The following is a 14022-nucleotide window of genomic DNA, read 5'->3' as shown; positions in this document are numbered from 1 at the left end:
CAGAGCTAATACTATTGCTGCTGTTACATCCACAAACTTATTCTGGGATTGTTCGATTGTCAAAGAAAGTGAATTTAATCTGTTCAACACTGCTAAACGCGAGAGGGACTTCTCGAGTCTGACTCTTTTTACGCTTCCAGGAAACCATTAAAGGATGCTGGCATCATCTCAAGGGCAGAGAAAGCAGAAAGCAGCTAAAGTCTATGGTAACTGGATGGGAAGGATTTGGTCTCTACTGTATGCTGGATTACAGCAATACACTTACATTTAGACCCAAATACCAAAACTGAATGAATGAGCCGTGACCTCCTTGACCAAGGGGCAATTATGGACTTATTTGAGGGCCGTCTCTGCTTTACAGACGCGCACACACACAGTCATGCTCTCTCCCTCTCTCTCTTTCACAGGTAGTGCATCTACAGTGGAGCTGAGCCTCCACCTCGGAGTGATTGATTAAGTGCCGGTCAGATCAGCGACAGGACAACTGAGCATGAGAGCTGGTCATCCATCATGGTGAAGGCTGATGCCAGCGCACCGCTCACCAGACGAATGGATGCACTGGCATGAAGGAGAAGAAGAGAGGGGGGAAAAAGACCCTGTCACCTCCTCTTTCCTCAACCAAACGCACAATCTCTCTGCATTTCCTTTTGCTCGTTCCACACTTTCGGAGAAGCGACCAGAACCCCTTGTTACAAAGCATGAGACCAGCGCAGTGCTGCATTCCCCACAGTGCATTATACGTAAGGAAACATGAACAGATAGACCCCGAGGGGGGTTTGAGCTTCTGCCCTTTGCCCTCCTGGCAGGGCTGTATGTAATTTTTTAAGCAGGTAGCACTGGTGCTATAGAGCTGCAGGTGTTATATCACAAATGAAAAGAGATAAAATGTCTACAATATATTATCATAATACTTCTGGTCCTAGTATTGTTTTCAATAATTGGAACAATCTGTATTTTAACTGTGACAAAAACAGAAGCAGCATGTAAAAGTTTTGTATTTTAATGTTCATTTTGAGAAACATACATCAAATTTTTTCCACAACAGTTCTGATTCCCCATAAGGGCGCATTACAAGCACTCAAGCAGTATTTTTGTGCAAAAGAGAGAAATTCATGGATGAACTCACACCAACAAGTTTTTGTGTATGGTTGCTTTCACAAACGGTGGGATGTAAAATATAGTTTATTATGTAAAATCAAATTTATTTAATATGTGAGTTAATTAGTTAATTCCAAAAAAAGGATAAAGGCTAAAGATTCAAAGGCAGTCCTGGGAAATCCCCTGGAGAGCGGGGTTCAAATCCCTATTTGGGCTGTAAAACTAGTACTTTAGGCTTCCTGGGAAAAACTCTTAGTGCTACAATTGGATTCATCTGAAAAATAATTACAGTGTCTCTACTGATAAGAGTGTTTGCAATGTGCTGTAAATGACCTTCAGGTTGCCCTTTTTGTCCACTGAGTTGCCCTGCCTCCCAAAATGTCACAGGCCTAGGGTGCTCCTCAACTTGAGTCTGATTCTACACTATGTAAGTGTGTTCGTGTGTGCATGTTTGGGGGGAGGGGTGGGGTTCTATATCTGAATGATTTGGGGAAACTATTTAATTTTTCAGACTAATATTTAAATTATATAATAAATCATGATTATTTTCTGTAAATGAAGCCTGTTATTTTGGCCATTAAGACCAGAATATCCACTTTTTCATTTACTGGCAATTGGTTAAGGTTGTGTTGTCACATGCATAGCACATGAGTGTTTGGTTGCTTTTGCTTGGTCACTCATCTACAGGCAGGTTAAATTCCCATACTTACAGCCTAAGACAAAAGTGATAATAAAGGCTATAAATAAAATTGCAGCTTTAGCTTGTTCAAAATTTCACTTTCGAACTGTGACTTTGCTTTATAAATGATGAATCTCTCAGCTCTAAGGTGGACTGCGCGCAAGTTTGACTAGCAGAAGGGAAATACCAGGGAGTGCCGGAGACACTGTTTACTGGATTGATACAGATAAAGACGGAGAGAGAGAAAGAGAGAGAGACAGAATAAGAGAAGGTGAAGTCATAAGCCAATAAGACACAGCGGAGCCCCAGTGCAGTCCATCAAACCTCACGGAGCCTGTGCTGACCCCAAGAAATACAGCCAGGTCAGTCTTGTGTCCCAAAGCTTATCATACACACATACACATGTGACAGTGGACCTGTGGCTACACTACACATGGCTCACATTGAAAAGAAATCAGTTTCTGCCAGTGCCACCCCTATATTCTGTATTACTATTTGCTAGTAGGAGAGTGAGGGTGTAAAAATGATTCAGTGCTTCACAAAGCATTGATTTGAAGGTAGCGACTCAGCTGCAGAGATTTTGGAATATTTGAATGGATTATAAATCAGTGATAATCGTGCTCCACAAAGTGCTTAGCCTATTTTGAAAAAGCTTGGCATATGCTATTTATTGCTTATATTCCGATGAAGTGTAATTAATTCAGTAATTATGCAGTGTGTTTTAAAAAAATTCTTCACAATCATACAAAAATTACTCAATTGAATCAAATCATGGTGAAATCTGAATTCCTTTCCTACAGAGTCTTATTCAAATTGAATCGTTGTGAGTTCAGAGATTTCTATGTCTATTGCTGAGTATGCTACCTCAGCCTGAAGCACTACATACATTCTAGTAGTATATTGGCACAAATAAAAATAATAATGTAGAAAAGCAGAAAGCTAAATATCTACCATAAAGCCGCGGATCAAATAAGTGCCATTAGTGCTGCCTAAACTGTGTCGTATTACATGCTGTAGCTAGCTTAGCCAGAGTGGCTGCTGCATATACATGAAACAGATAGCTCTCAGAGTAAACAGTGGAAACTATGATTGGTGGCGTGGAGTTGAGTCCGCTCGGGCAGTAAAGGACAGGGAACGTGATCTATCGACTGACGACAAACATCTGCTGCCCCTCTATCATACCGCTGCGCTCCGCGCCTGCTCCGCAAGGAACCTCTCAGAGATGAGGTGAAAATGTAGCCGCATTGTTACAAGGCTGATTGATTGCTTATCATTCATTGTGCAGTTGTATTTCAGCACCAGTGACATTTTCTTTGGATAATAAGAACCCACAGGCCTCTGTCTGCGTCTATCGCTCTGTCTCACTCTGTGTTTAACTCTTGCTCTCTCTCTTGCTCTTTGTCGGTCTCTCTCTCTGACTTTGTGTCTGTCTCTCTCACTCACTATCACTCTCCCCCATTTTCTCTCTGTGTATCTGTCTCTCTCTCCTTCTGTGTCCATCTAACTCTCTCTTTGTCTCATATAGTCTCTCTCTCACTCTGTCTCTCTCCTTCTGTGTCTGTCTTTCTGTCTCTCTCTCAGTATCTCTCACTGTGTGTCTATCTGTCTCACTGTCTCAGTCTCTCTCTCTCTCTCTCTCTCTCTGTCTTCAGTTACATAAAAATCATACCACAGAACTTTTGCTGTCCTGATAAACTGCCAGATCAATTAATAGGAAGAAAAAGTTGAAAGAAAAAGAAAAAGAAAAAAAGAGATCTTTTTAATATCTCTGCAGTCTCTTATAGACAACAATGAGATTACTGTAAGAAAACTTACAATGATTAGAAAACCCTCCCAGTACTTGCTCGTGTGTCTCTAGAGATCCCAATAAAGTCTACCACTGAGCGTAGATTTGCCCAGATAATAACACTCATATTCATCTGCAACTGAACCTAAGACAGGAACTCAGCCATTTTTCAGCCAAGACTAAGACCCTTCTCAGTTTAGATGCTGTGAATAAATATTATCATTTTTATTTGGGCCAGAAGTCTCCTTTTCTCCGTCTCTAATGCTATTTCTCCTGAGAAATACAGCAGAATCACGATTATCTCTCCTGAGCCATAAAAGAGCAATAAACATCTGAGCAACAAAAATTTCCTCTAGGCATTTTCTCCTGGCATTTTAACCTTGGCTCGCTTTTAAGTAACAGAACACAAGGGAGAGCATGTTATCTTGAATAACATGACCACTATGGCAAAAAAGTAGCAGTCGAGACTATTGTTGTTACTTAAAAATGGTCAGTAAAATAATGCAGGTTAAGTGGAAAAAGTGGTGCTGTTCAACCAATCAGACTGTTTGACTGGAACTGTTACATCATCACATGTAACTGCATCCTGGGAAATGACTAAAACATTCGGACACAACTTCATGCGAAAGGGTCTTTCATTCTCTCTCTCTTACCCGCTCCCTCTCTCCCTCGACTTTCTTTTTTTCCTCCCTTCCACTCTAATAATCAGGCTTCTTGCAGCTCTCTCTGTGGCTTGGGAATGTGATTATGCATGCACTTTCATTTCTGAGTACCTGAATGGAACAATAGAAGCTGACCTGAGTCCAACCCTGGGGCAGCACACAACACTCAAAAGCTAAGCTAACGTCTCCTCCCTCTGCTCTCCTATAGCAGACAGAGACAGCCTGCCAGCAAACATTGTCTAATCTTATAATGCCAACACGACTCCTGTGGACACAGGCAGAGCACACACAGACCTTTCCAAAAAAACACACATTTAAGCCCTCATATCAGACGCTGAACCGCAGCCATGTGACAAATCACACACAGGGAGCAAGAGCTCAGCATCCAAATCATCATTAGTCACTTCCGGTCATGGAGAAAGTCATGGCTGTCCTACCGTCCTTCCTGTAGAGTGTGATCTCCACTTTCCTCTCCTCAGAGCCCAGCAGGGCCTGAGCCATCTGTGCGATGGCCAGGCGCTTGGTGTGCGGCCCGTACAGGAAGTTGCAGGTGCATGGTTTCTGCATGATCTCGGCCCGCGTGTAGCCACACATGTGACAGAAGCCATCATTACAGAAGATAATGGCGCAGTTCTCCACCCGCGCATTCGCTATGATGAACTTTCGACCTGCATCACAGAGAGAGAGAGAGAGAGAGAGAGAGAGAGAGGGAGAGAGAAAAAGAGAGAGAGCAAAACAGAGTCATTAATTTGACATTGATCACGGGTCAAACTGGTAGTTTGCATTCAACAGTAGCTGGACGTTAATTAGCAATTACTGTTGGAAAATTTCACATTTAAGATATTTCCTCAGCAGTAGCAACTGGTTATTGCACAAATTACATATTTTATTTTAACTTATTTATTTGTCAGGGACAGTGCCCATTAATAAACAGCACATACACAACTGTAAATGAGCCAGAGTTAGCCCAACAGAATCATTTTCATCTGCTGTGCTTGAGCAGATGTTAAAAGGAACCATAAAATAGTTTAAAAACACATTAATCCTACTATATTATATATCAAACAAGGCAGCATACACAATCACACAACATAGATGATGACATTTTACGGGTCAAACATACAGATTTGAACAGAAAACATCTGAACAGATCAGTATAGACATACTGGTTTGACCCATATGCATCATAAGAAAACTTTTATTTCTAAAATGATACGTTTTCAGGAGAATGAAAAAATGTACTACTGTAACTTTTAATGCATCTTACAGTAATAATGTGATAATTTTGTTAATTTATTTAAAGTAATTTTCTATCATTTCCCTTGGTCTATTGGCCATGAAATTTACAAGTTGTGTAAAGGGCTGCTGTCATTTTCAAATAAAGTAAAATGAATGATTAAAACTAACTGGAGTTATGATGTACACTGTACAAAAGTATCCAAAACCTCCAATCTAATTAGTGAATTCAGCTCACACAGCTTGTCTAATCTCTGTAGAAACTGCCAATAGAATGGGATGCTCTGAAGCAGGCATGCATGGCTCAATGCCAAGCATCGAAAAGATAAAAAAAAATCAATTTTCTCAATTATATAAAACCAATTTTGTTGCAGGTAAATGTAGAAGAGGATTTTATTGTGCTAGTTCTGTTCAGAGTTTGAAGGAAGTTGAAGCATTTTAAAAGTGTCCAGATTAATGAATTCAGAACAAAACTTTCCATTTTTTTACTCTGTCCAAAAGATGTTCACCATCCAAAAGTATCCAAAACCCTAATCTAATTAGTGAATTCAATTACTTTAAGGTGGAAGGGTATAAAGCACCCCAGCATTGGGCTGCAGAGCAGATAAACTGTGTTCTTTGGATTGATGGAGCTCCATCCAATACTTTTTTGATGAGTTGGAGTGAAGTTTGTGATGCAGAACTGATCATCCAACATCAGTACCTGACCTCACTTATGCTCTTGTGGACGACAGCAATCAAATCTCCACAGCAATATTCCAACATCTAGTGTAAAGCCTTCCAAGATTAGTAGAGGCTGTTAATGTAACAAACCAACCATTCATACCTTTGTTTTCAGGAAAAAATGATGAGCAGGTATCTACAAATATTTGGACAGGGTACAGCACTGCTGTCCAAAATAAAAACACATGTTCTTTCAGTTTTGTTGTTCATTTTTTTTTCAGTTTTCTTCATCATTTGAAGGAGCTGCTCTTTACATTGTGTGAAAATTTCAGAATAAAATCACTTTACATTAAATGTAAAGACCGTTTTTGCCCTCTCTTGTACTGTCGCCATTTTGGAGGCACTCGCTTTTCTTTGGAGAGTGACGATATGTAATAAGAACTGTGTAAACCTCAAACAGCTCTGAATCAAATTCTTATCTTAACATCAGCAAAAACAAAAGAGTTGAAGGCTTCACCTACAAAGTTTGGCAATTTTGCAAAAAATTTGGCCAAGTAATTTTCAAATAAAATATTATAATGTATAAAAACACACATGCACACACACGCACTTTCACACATATGTCTGCTGACCTTCACACAACCCTTCGTTACCCTAACACTCTGGAAGCAATGCCAACTCCTGCAGAAGGTGCCTGATTCCCGAGCCAAGTCTCAGTCAGGCTGCAGAAAGCCTCCTGTGGGCGGCACATTAAGACTCTGTGCTGCGACCTACACGGCAGTACAAGGCCTGACCAATGACGTTCACTAAAGACCTTTCGGGTACACAGCCTCACCCACATCCACACTGCTCCAAGAGCGAGAAATAAGAGCTCACTGTTTCTTTTTTTAAATCAGGTTCAGTTTTCTTAAATGGAAGTCCATGTACCTTAGAATATGTGGTCATGTTGTTCTTATTTGATCCATTTATATGTGTTAATAATAAACATAACACAAAGTAAAATCCAATCAAATTATTATGCTGTTTCAGAGCATAATAACTGTGTATAATTACCGTGCATGCTCCAGGATAACATGTAACATCAAATAAGAACAACATGACCACATATTCTAAGGTACATGGACTTCCATTTAAGAAAACTGAACCTGATTTAAAAAAAGAAACAGTGAGCTCTTATTTCTCGCTCTTGGAGCAGTGTGGATGTAGGTTACATAGTTATAATCTGAACAGTAAACAGTAGTACTGCTGCTGATAACTTCATTTTGATCTCAGGTGTCAGGAAGAAATTCAGAAGGCTGAATAAAAAAAAACTGACTATAAAGACTGGAGTGAAATGACTTGATTGTCATTCATTGTATTGCTGTTTAGAAATGTTGAGGATACTTTAACAAAACTGTGACAATATTCACATAATTTTCACAAATTTTCACATATAAATATATAAATGTGTTCTGTGCTTTCCATCAGGTGTTCATTGCGGTGCTTTTGTATTCATCTTAGCTTATTATTCTGATCATTTATCAACAGAATTTTCAACAATGAGTCTCCAAAAGAAGACTTAGACTGAAGCTTAGTGAGGTACAAGGGCAAAAGCATTACATTTTCCAAATATATCCATTTCGAAACCAGCAGCGTACTCATTTAAAAAAGCAACTATATTTATAAAATTTAAATGCTTTTGGAAAGAATGAATGCAGTGGGAGAAGTGATGGGTAAATCTGGCAGCATTGCTAGAATCATGATAACTATAGCTAACTGTGGGGGAAAAACTGACATATTTTGGAAAGGTTTGATGTTTAAGGTGACCCTGTGCCCCATTAACCTCCACTGCAAGCCTCCAGAGGTGTTTTCACCTTGTGCATGAATTTAAACTACCATCAGTCATCAAAATAAGCATCTGGTATGGCATCAAACATGTCTGAAAAGTAAAAGAAATACAACATTTATCCAAAAGTTCATCCAGTGTTTCTTCTGAAAACAATGGTATGAATAGGGAGTTTGTCCCTCTATGCAGGGGTGGAAAGAGTACTGAAAATCCCTACCTAAGTAAGAGTACTGTTACTGTAATAATTTACTTGAGTGTGAGTAAGAAATCACTCAAGTAAGAGTAAACAAGCAATTCACTGGAAAATTACTCTAGTAACTGAGTTACTTTTTTGTGTACCTGCAATCACAACCTGAAAATATTCCTGGAAATAATCTGTACATACAAACCTAAAGCCAAACATACTACATGAGAAAAAACTCTAACAGTGATTACAGCACGCTCCGCTATCCTTCTGTGAACTGTGAACGGAACTAGGTTTGCATTAAAGTACATGTATTTCACGGCTGTATATATATACATATATATATATATATATATATATATATATATATATGTGAGGCTTCCTAGTTTATCTGTTTCAACAAAGTAGTTGAGAATCCCTGAAAGGCTCTGCAGAGTCTGTGACTTATTTATTGAGCCCATTAAGTCAAAATAACAGGTAGATTACTCAATTAATAATGTAATTTTTCATGACAGTCCTACTGTTCATTAGCTTCCTGAACTAATTCAAAGGTGTCAATTTCTACAGAGAGTAAACATGATATTAACAGCCTTCAAACCATATAAATCCACCGTGTGGAAGTTTTCTACCATTAAAATTAGCAACAGCAGCAGTTTATCCAGTTCTGATTTTCTTTACTGTGATATATTCCTATGGCATACTAATGTCATACTGATTACTTTATACACAATCAGAAATGTATTTTTACTTTGACATTTAAACAGCTAATGGCACAAGGCAGAGAGAGAGAGAGAGAGAGAGAGAGAGAGAGAGAGAGAGAGAGGCTGTTTTCTGTGATGATGTTTTATCTGTAAGGTGAGATGGTGGTGTAAATGTAATGTTGCTATGGCATTTTAGGTAGGTGTAAATCCAGACACGGTGACTTTACAGTTTGCAGTTTTCTCTACAGTCAGACTGAACGATGATCTGAATATTACAAGACGTTTCAAACTCGAGTGCTGCTCTTCTCTTAATTCATGTGAGCCAAACAAACCTCATACTCCACTGCAGTCTGATCAGATCACTGTTTAGACTAGTAGCTAAAGTCTAAACAACAACAGGAAGTGAAAACTATTCTGAGCGAGGCGGATTTATTGTCCTGAGTTTATGGAGAAAGCGAGATTGCCTCTATCACGTGGCCCAATATCAGCAAAACTAACTACGACACAGCCGTTCTTTATACAGTAAACCAGGCGGGTTGACACCGGTGCTAACTAACGTTAGCTAACAGACACTTACCAAAAACTTATGCAATAGATTTTTAGTTTATAAATATTCGCCATTTATTCTAGAACAACAAAATAGTAAGGAAACAGCCGCACACAGTACCTGTTTAACGTTAGCTAGGACTCGCTAGGTTAGCACTCAGCTAATGGCTGTAACGGCTATAACGGGAGCTGCTCTGCTTTAACTGGCGCTTTGAGCACAATCATTTAAATTTAACCGCGCTTTCTTCTAACTGGTTTATAAGCTGAGACACTCATAATTTATTTTTACTCTGTAATGTAATGTACTTTCCTGCAGTAACAGCCTCTACTCTTCTAGGAAGGCTTTACACTAAATGTAGGAACATTGCTGATTTGATTGCATTCAGCCACAAGAGCATTAGTCAGTATTTGGATTCACTAATAAGAAGGGTGTCTGCATACTTTTGCACATGTCGTTTGTCTTTTGCAGTTCTGGGCCACTTGGCTGTCACTGGTATACTAAAAAACAGAGCTTTTTCTGATTTGGATATGAAGCAGGCAGTTGGGTTCGGATTTTGATTTAAAACTAGGGTATGTATTCCGTTTTAATAAGTCTGTTGGAGATCAAAAGCACATCAACAGATAGTATCACTTAAAATGTATAAATCTGTTTTTTGTTTTTCTGGCTAGCACACATCTGGATACTGATCCAAGGCCTACAGCAGAGCTGGAGCGCTGGAGAAATGCCTTCTGCCGTGGTCAGGTTGACCTAGCACATTACGCTCTATCTGTGAGAGAAAGCAGTCAGGCTGAAGAGTCCAACTTAAACTTGAAAGAAGTCATTACAGTCTTCATGTAGCTTCAGAAGTGAGGTTAGTTTGCTTATTTTTTTCTGCCCACCTTTTTCACACTTTAGTCATGTAGCAATATGTGTGTGATATGGATGTGAACGGAGGCGGAAAGGGTGATATCTGAGTGTGTGGAGTGTTAATGCATGAAGGCATGAAGGATAATGTATAATAGTGTCACTGAGTGTATTACATATGGGCTTCCTTCAAGCAGGAACACACACACACCCACAAGTATGGAAAATATATGGACCATTCTGCCAAATTACTTTAAACTGCAGTCCTACCATAACTAACAAACTTTTAAAATAAACAAAGAAGTGTTCAGACCATAGATATTTACAAGGATTATGTTATGTTCTATTTAAACTCAAGGCATTAATTGTGATAGCAATAAGCTAAATATACACAAAGTCATCATGTATAAGGTACTTTCTGTTGGGAGGTGGTTGTCCCAAAAATTTGTCTTAAAACTTTTAAAGTTGAAAGATTTAGATTTATCATGAGTTGAATTTTTCAATTGAAAAAAACCTTTATTTAGAAAAACTTTTCCCACGTTTTCATGTCACTACCGAAACAAAAAGTGTTTTAGTTCATAGGCAAAGCCTTGTTTTAGCCACACCCCTGCATTTTAGAGCAGGAAATGAGACTGCATCCCTGTCCCTCACGGCCACATGCTGAGCAGTTAGATCTCATTGTTTTGAAGTAAATGTGTCCCAAAGTCTGAAAATCAGTGTGCAACATTAAGAATTGTCAATATCGAAACACGTTTTCTGTTATGTTTTTCTGCTTTTTGTCATCAAACATTAGTACCTGACCTCACTAATGCTCTTGTGGCTGATAGCAATCCAATCCTCACAGCAATGTTCCAAAATCTAATGTAAAGCCTTCCCAGAAGAGTAGAGACTGTTACTACAGCCTACTTGACATGTTTCAAGTAGTTTGATACTAGATAATAGAAGAAAAATACATTATAAATGTGTCCAGATTAATGAACAGAGAAACACAATATATATTGTTACTGTCAGAGCAAAATCTTTCCACTTTTGCCATTTTTTATTTTTTTACATAAATTTAAAATGGTGGCTGCTGTTTATAACGTGTCAAAATTTCATGATGAACGGATTAATCATGATGATTTGTAAATGGTCCAAAATTACACAAATAACAGAATCAAATTGTTAAATTTAATTCAGAATTAAAGTTAGGAATGTTTCATCCTTTTCCTGCTAAATTTTGTTAAATAATTAATATCTACACTGTAAAAATGACTATTATATATATATAATAGTAATGTAAACAGTTATTTTGGACCATTTCTGTTTGTCCATTCATTGTAGAATTTTCACACAATGTACAGTGCAGCTGCTGTTTGCAAATCATAATACACACATACTACACACACACACATATATATATATATATATATATATATATATATATATATACATATATAGTCTCAAGGTTACTTACGAAGCCAGCGATAAAAGTGATATTTGTAAGACAAAAAGAAACATACATTTCTGCAAAATCGGACTATGATGTCTTAGACCTTCCTAGCTCATTCAAGCACTTCTCAAAAAGACATTACAGCTGCACTGATAGCCTGATCCCTGTAGTGCAGCACCATCAGCCTTCGCAACCTTTTCCTTCTCAACTTAAAAACCCAACACATTTGTAATTTCCATTCCATATTTGGGAGTCCTTCCCAATCCTGTCAGCGATAGATCTTTTTCAAGGACTAAACGGCAAACAGACACGTGGCCCTGGTCTGCACATTCTCCTACAAGTTCTCCCGTAATTGCCTTTCGTTGCTATTTATCACCCTGAGCCCCTGTCGGAATGCTTCTGAGAAGAAAGTGGAGACTATCTGCATACTGCACAAACGAGGCAGCACCTAATTGGGATAGAACGAAAGGAAAAGTGAAAAAGTGCGAGATAGGGAGACACACAAATCAACAACAGGGTCAGTCATGAAAATCTCAGTCGAGTTGTTTATCTCATTAAGCATTTTTATGTTGCTTCTTTTAGACTGATTGTGCATCAGGGAGAAAAGTGCATGGAAAGAGCAGAAGCTCAGCTTCTCCTGGATTGATCAGCATTGATCTTGTTTAGTTTCTCTGTGCCTTGATCGAAAAACAACTGCTTGAAGTGGTTACAAATAAGTCCTGTGTACAGGGCCAGCAGAATGAAGCAGCTCTGAGAAGAATATAGCAAGACAGATGCATGGATTCCCTCAGCTCTTTGAAGTGATGAGAAGAGTGTGCATGTGTGTCAGCATTAGTTGTCAAAAATCCAGTGAATATGGGAAAATGTTTATGTGCAAAAGTCAGAGATCACCCTTTTGTTTATTTCACTTTCAGTAAAAGAGGCAATTAAGTACAAGTTACTTTTCAGTGTCAGAAAAAAGCAGAAAACATATTTAACAGAATGTTACAAAAAGGCCTCCAACACTAAGTATAATATCAAATCTATCAGTATTTAATTTATCCACACCTTACTTTTGTGCTCTACTGATGCCTTAACTCTTTCATCCGTTCACTCTTAAAACTAACCAGTTACGGCTGTGTACAACTGACATTATGTTGCTCTTCAAACAGACTCTAAAATTCACACAAGCAACTACCCAAACACACCTCAGCTGCCTCACACATTTCTTTCTCATGACCATCTAAAATGGCTAAAGGTGATATTAGATATAAAATGACCCACTTGCAAAAGGAAGGGGTAAGTCAAAAGATAAGAAGCCAAGTTTCCTGAAAAAAGTGGCCACACTAAATACTAAAAAAATGTATTATATTTAATTGCTGAGGCTTTTGAGTAATTTTCTGTTGAATATATGTTTTCTTTTTAATAATATAAATTTAATTTAATATATATAAATTAATAACTTGTACTTAATGGCCATTTGGACTGGAAATAGAAAAAATTAAAGGGTGCTCTCTGACTTTTGCACAGTGCTATAATTAAATAGTAAAACTTTACAATACGAGTACATCAATTAATTGTATTTAAGAGTGAAATAAGCATTACTTAATGGTTGGGTAATGTCACAACTAATCATTAATTATTGATAAAAATAAGAAATAACATTTTTAGATTTTATAAAGTAGTTTCAAGTAGTCATTACTAAATGGTTAAGCTGATCATTTACTAACGACAGTAATGATAACTAGCATATTGTTATTAAGTAGTCTATATATATATATACATATATATATATATATATATATGTTACTGTGACTCGACCGTTGGGACAGTAAGAACTAAACATTAATGAACAATTTACTGAAGTCTATGATAATGTCAAATAGAGTCTTAATTAATATCTTATAACTAAATCACTCACCAAAAACAAAATGAAACCAAAAAATTCTAGGACAAACTTTAGAATTAAACCATCACATAGCAATGAACTAAAATCTCATATTAACAATTAGTAACTGTTTAAATTTGAATTAAAGTAACAACTGAAATATCTTGATAAAGATGGTAGACTGATAGATGTATTCGCTGGTTGCCAAATCTGCTCCTGGAGTTTTCCTGCCCTGCATGTTCAGGTGTTTTACGGTTCCAAATAATCAGGGCCCAGTTTCCCAGAAGCATCTTAGTGTTATCATCTTAACTGGTAGAGAGAGTGTTCAGTTTGTTTCAATGTTGTATACAACAAAACTGTTTTGATGTATTACTTAAGCATTATTAATAAGTAATTTATGTTTTTTGTGATCCTTATTGTAAAGTTGTCTGCAGTTGTCTATACTTTATTATATATTATACTTGATATATACACATATTTTTGTCAATTTTGAGTTTTT

At 37.6% G+C, this 14022-nt stretch overlaps 1 protein-coding gene across 1 annotated transcript in view; it reads right to left on the bottom strand.

Moving 5' to 3' along the window:
* The window catches only part of kcnh2b (potassium voltage-gated channel, subfamily H (eag-related), member 2b), a 273542-nt gene that overhangs the window by 241007 nt on the left and 18513 nt on the right, over nucleotides 1-14022 (bottom strand). Inside the window, exon 2 of the mRNA XM_036589362.1 lies at nucleotides 4663-4893. Coding sequence (XP_036445255.1) covers nucleotides 4663-4893 — 231 coding nt within the window. The remainder of the gene's footprint in view (nucleotides 1-4662; nucleotides 4894-14022) is intronic.

The sequence above is a fragment of the Colossoma macropomum genome, unplaced genomic scaffold (genome assembly GCF_904425465.1).
Source record: "Colossoma macropomum unplaced genomic scaffold, Colossoma_macropomum, whole genome shotgun sequence".
Taxonomy (NCBI): Eukaryota; Metazoa; Chordata; class Actinopteri; order Characiformes; family Serrasalmidae; genus Colossoma; species Colossoma macropomum.
Note: the sequence above shows the minus strand (reverse complement) of the source record. Positions and strands in the feature narration are given on the sequence as shown.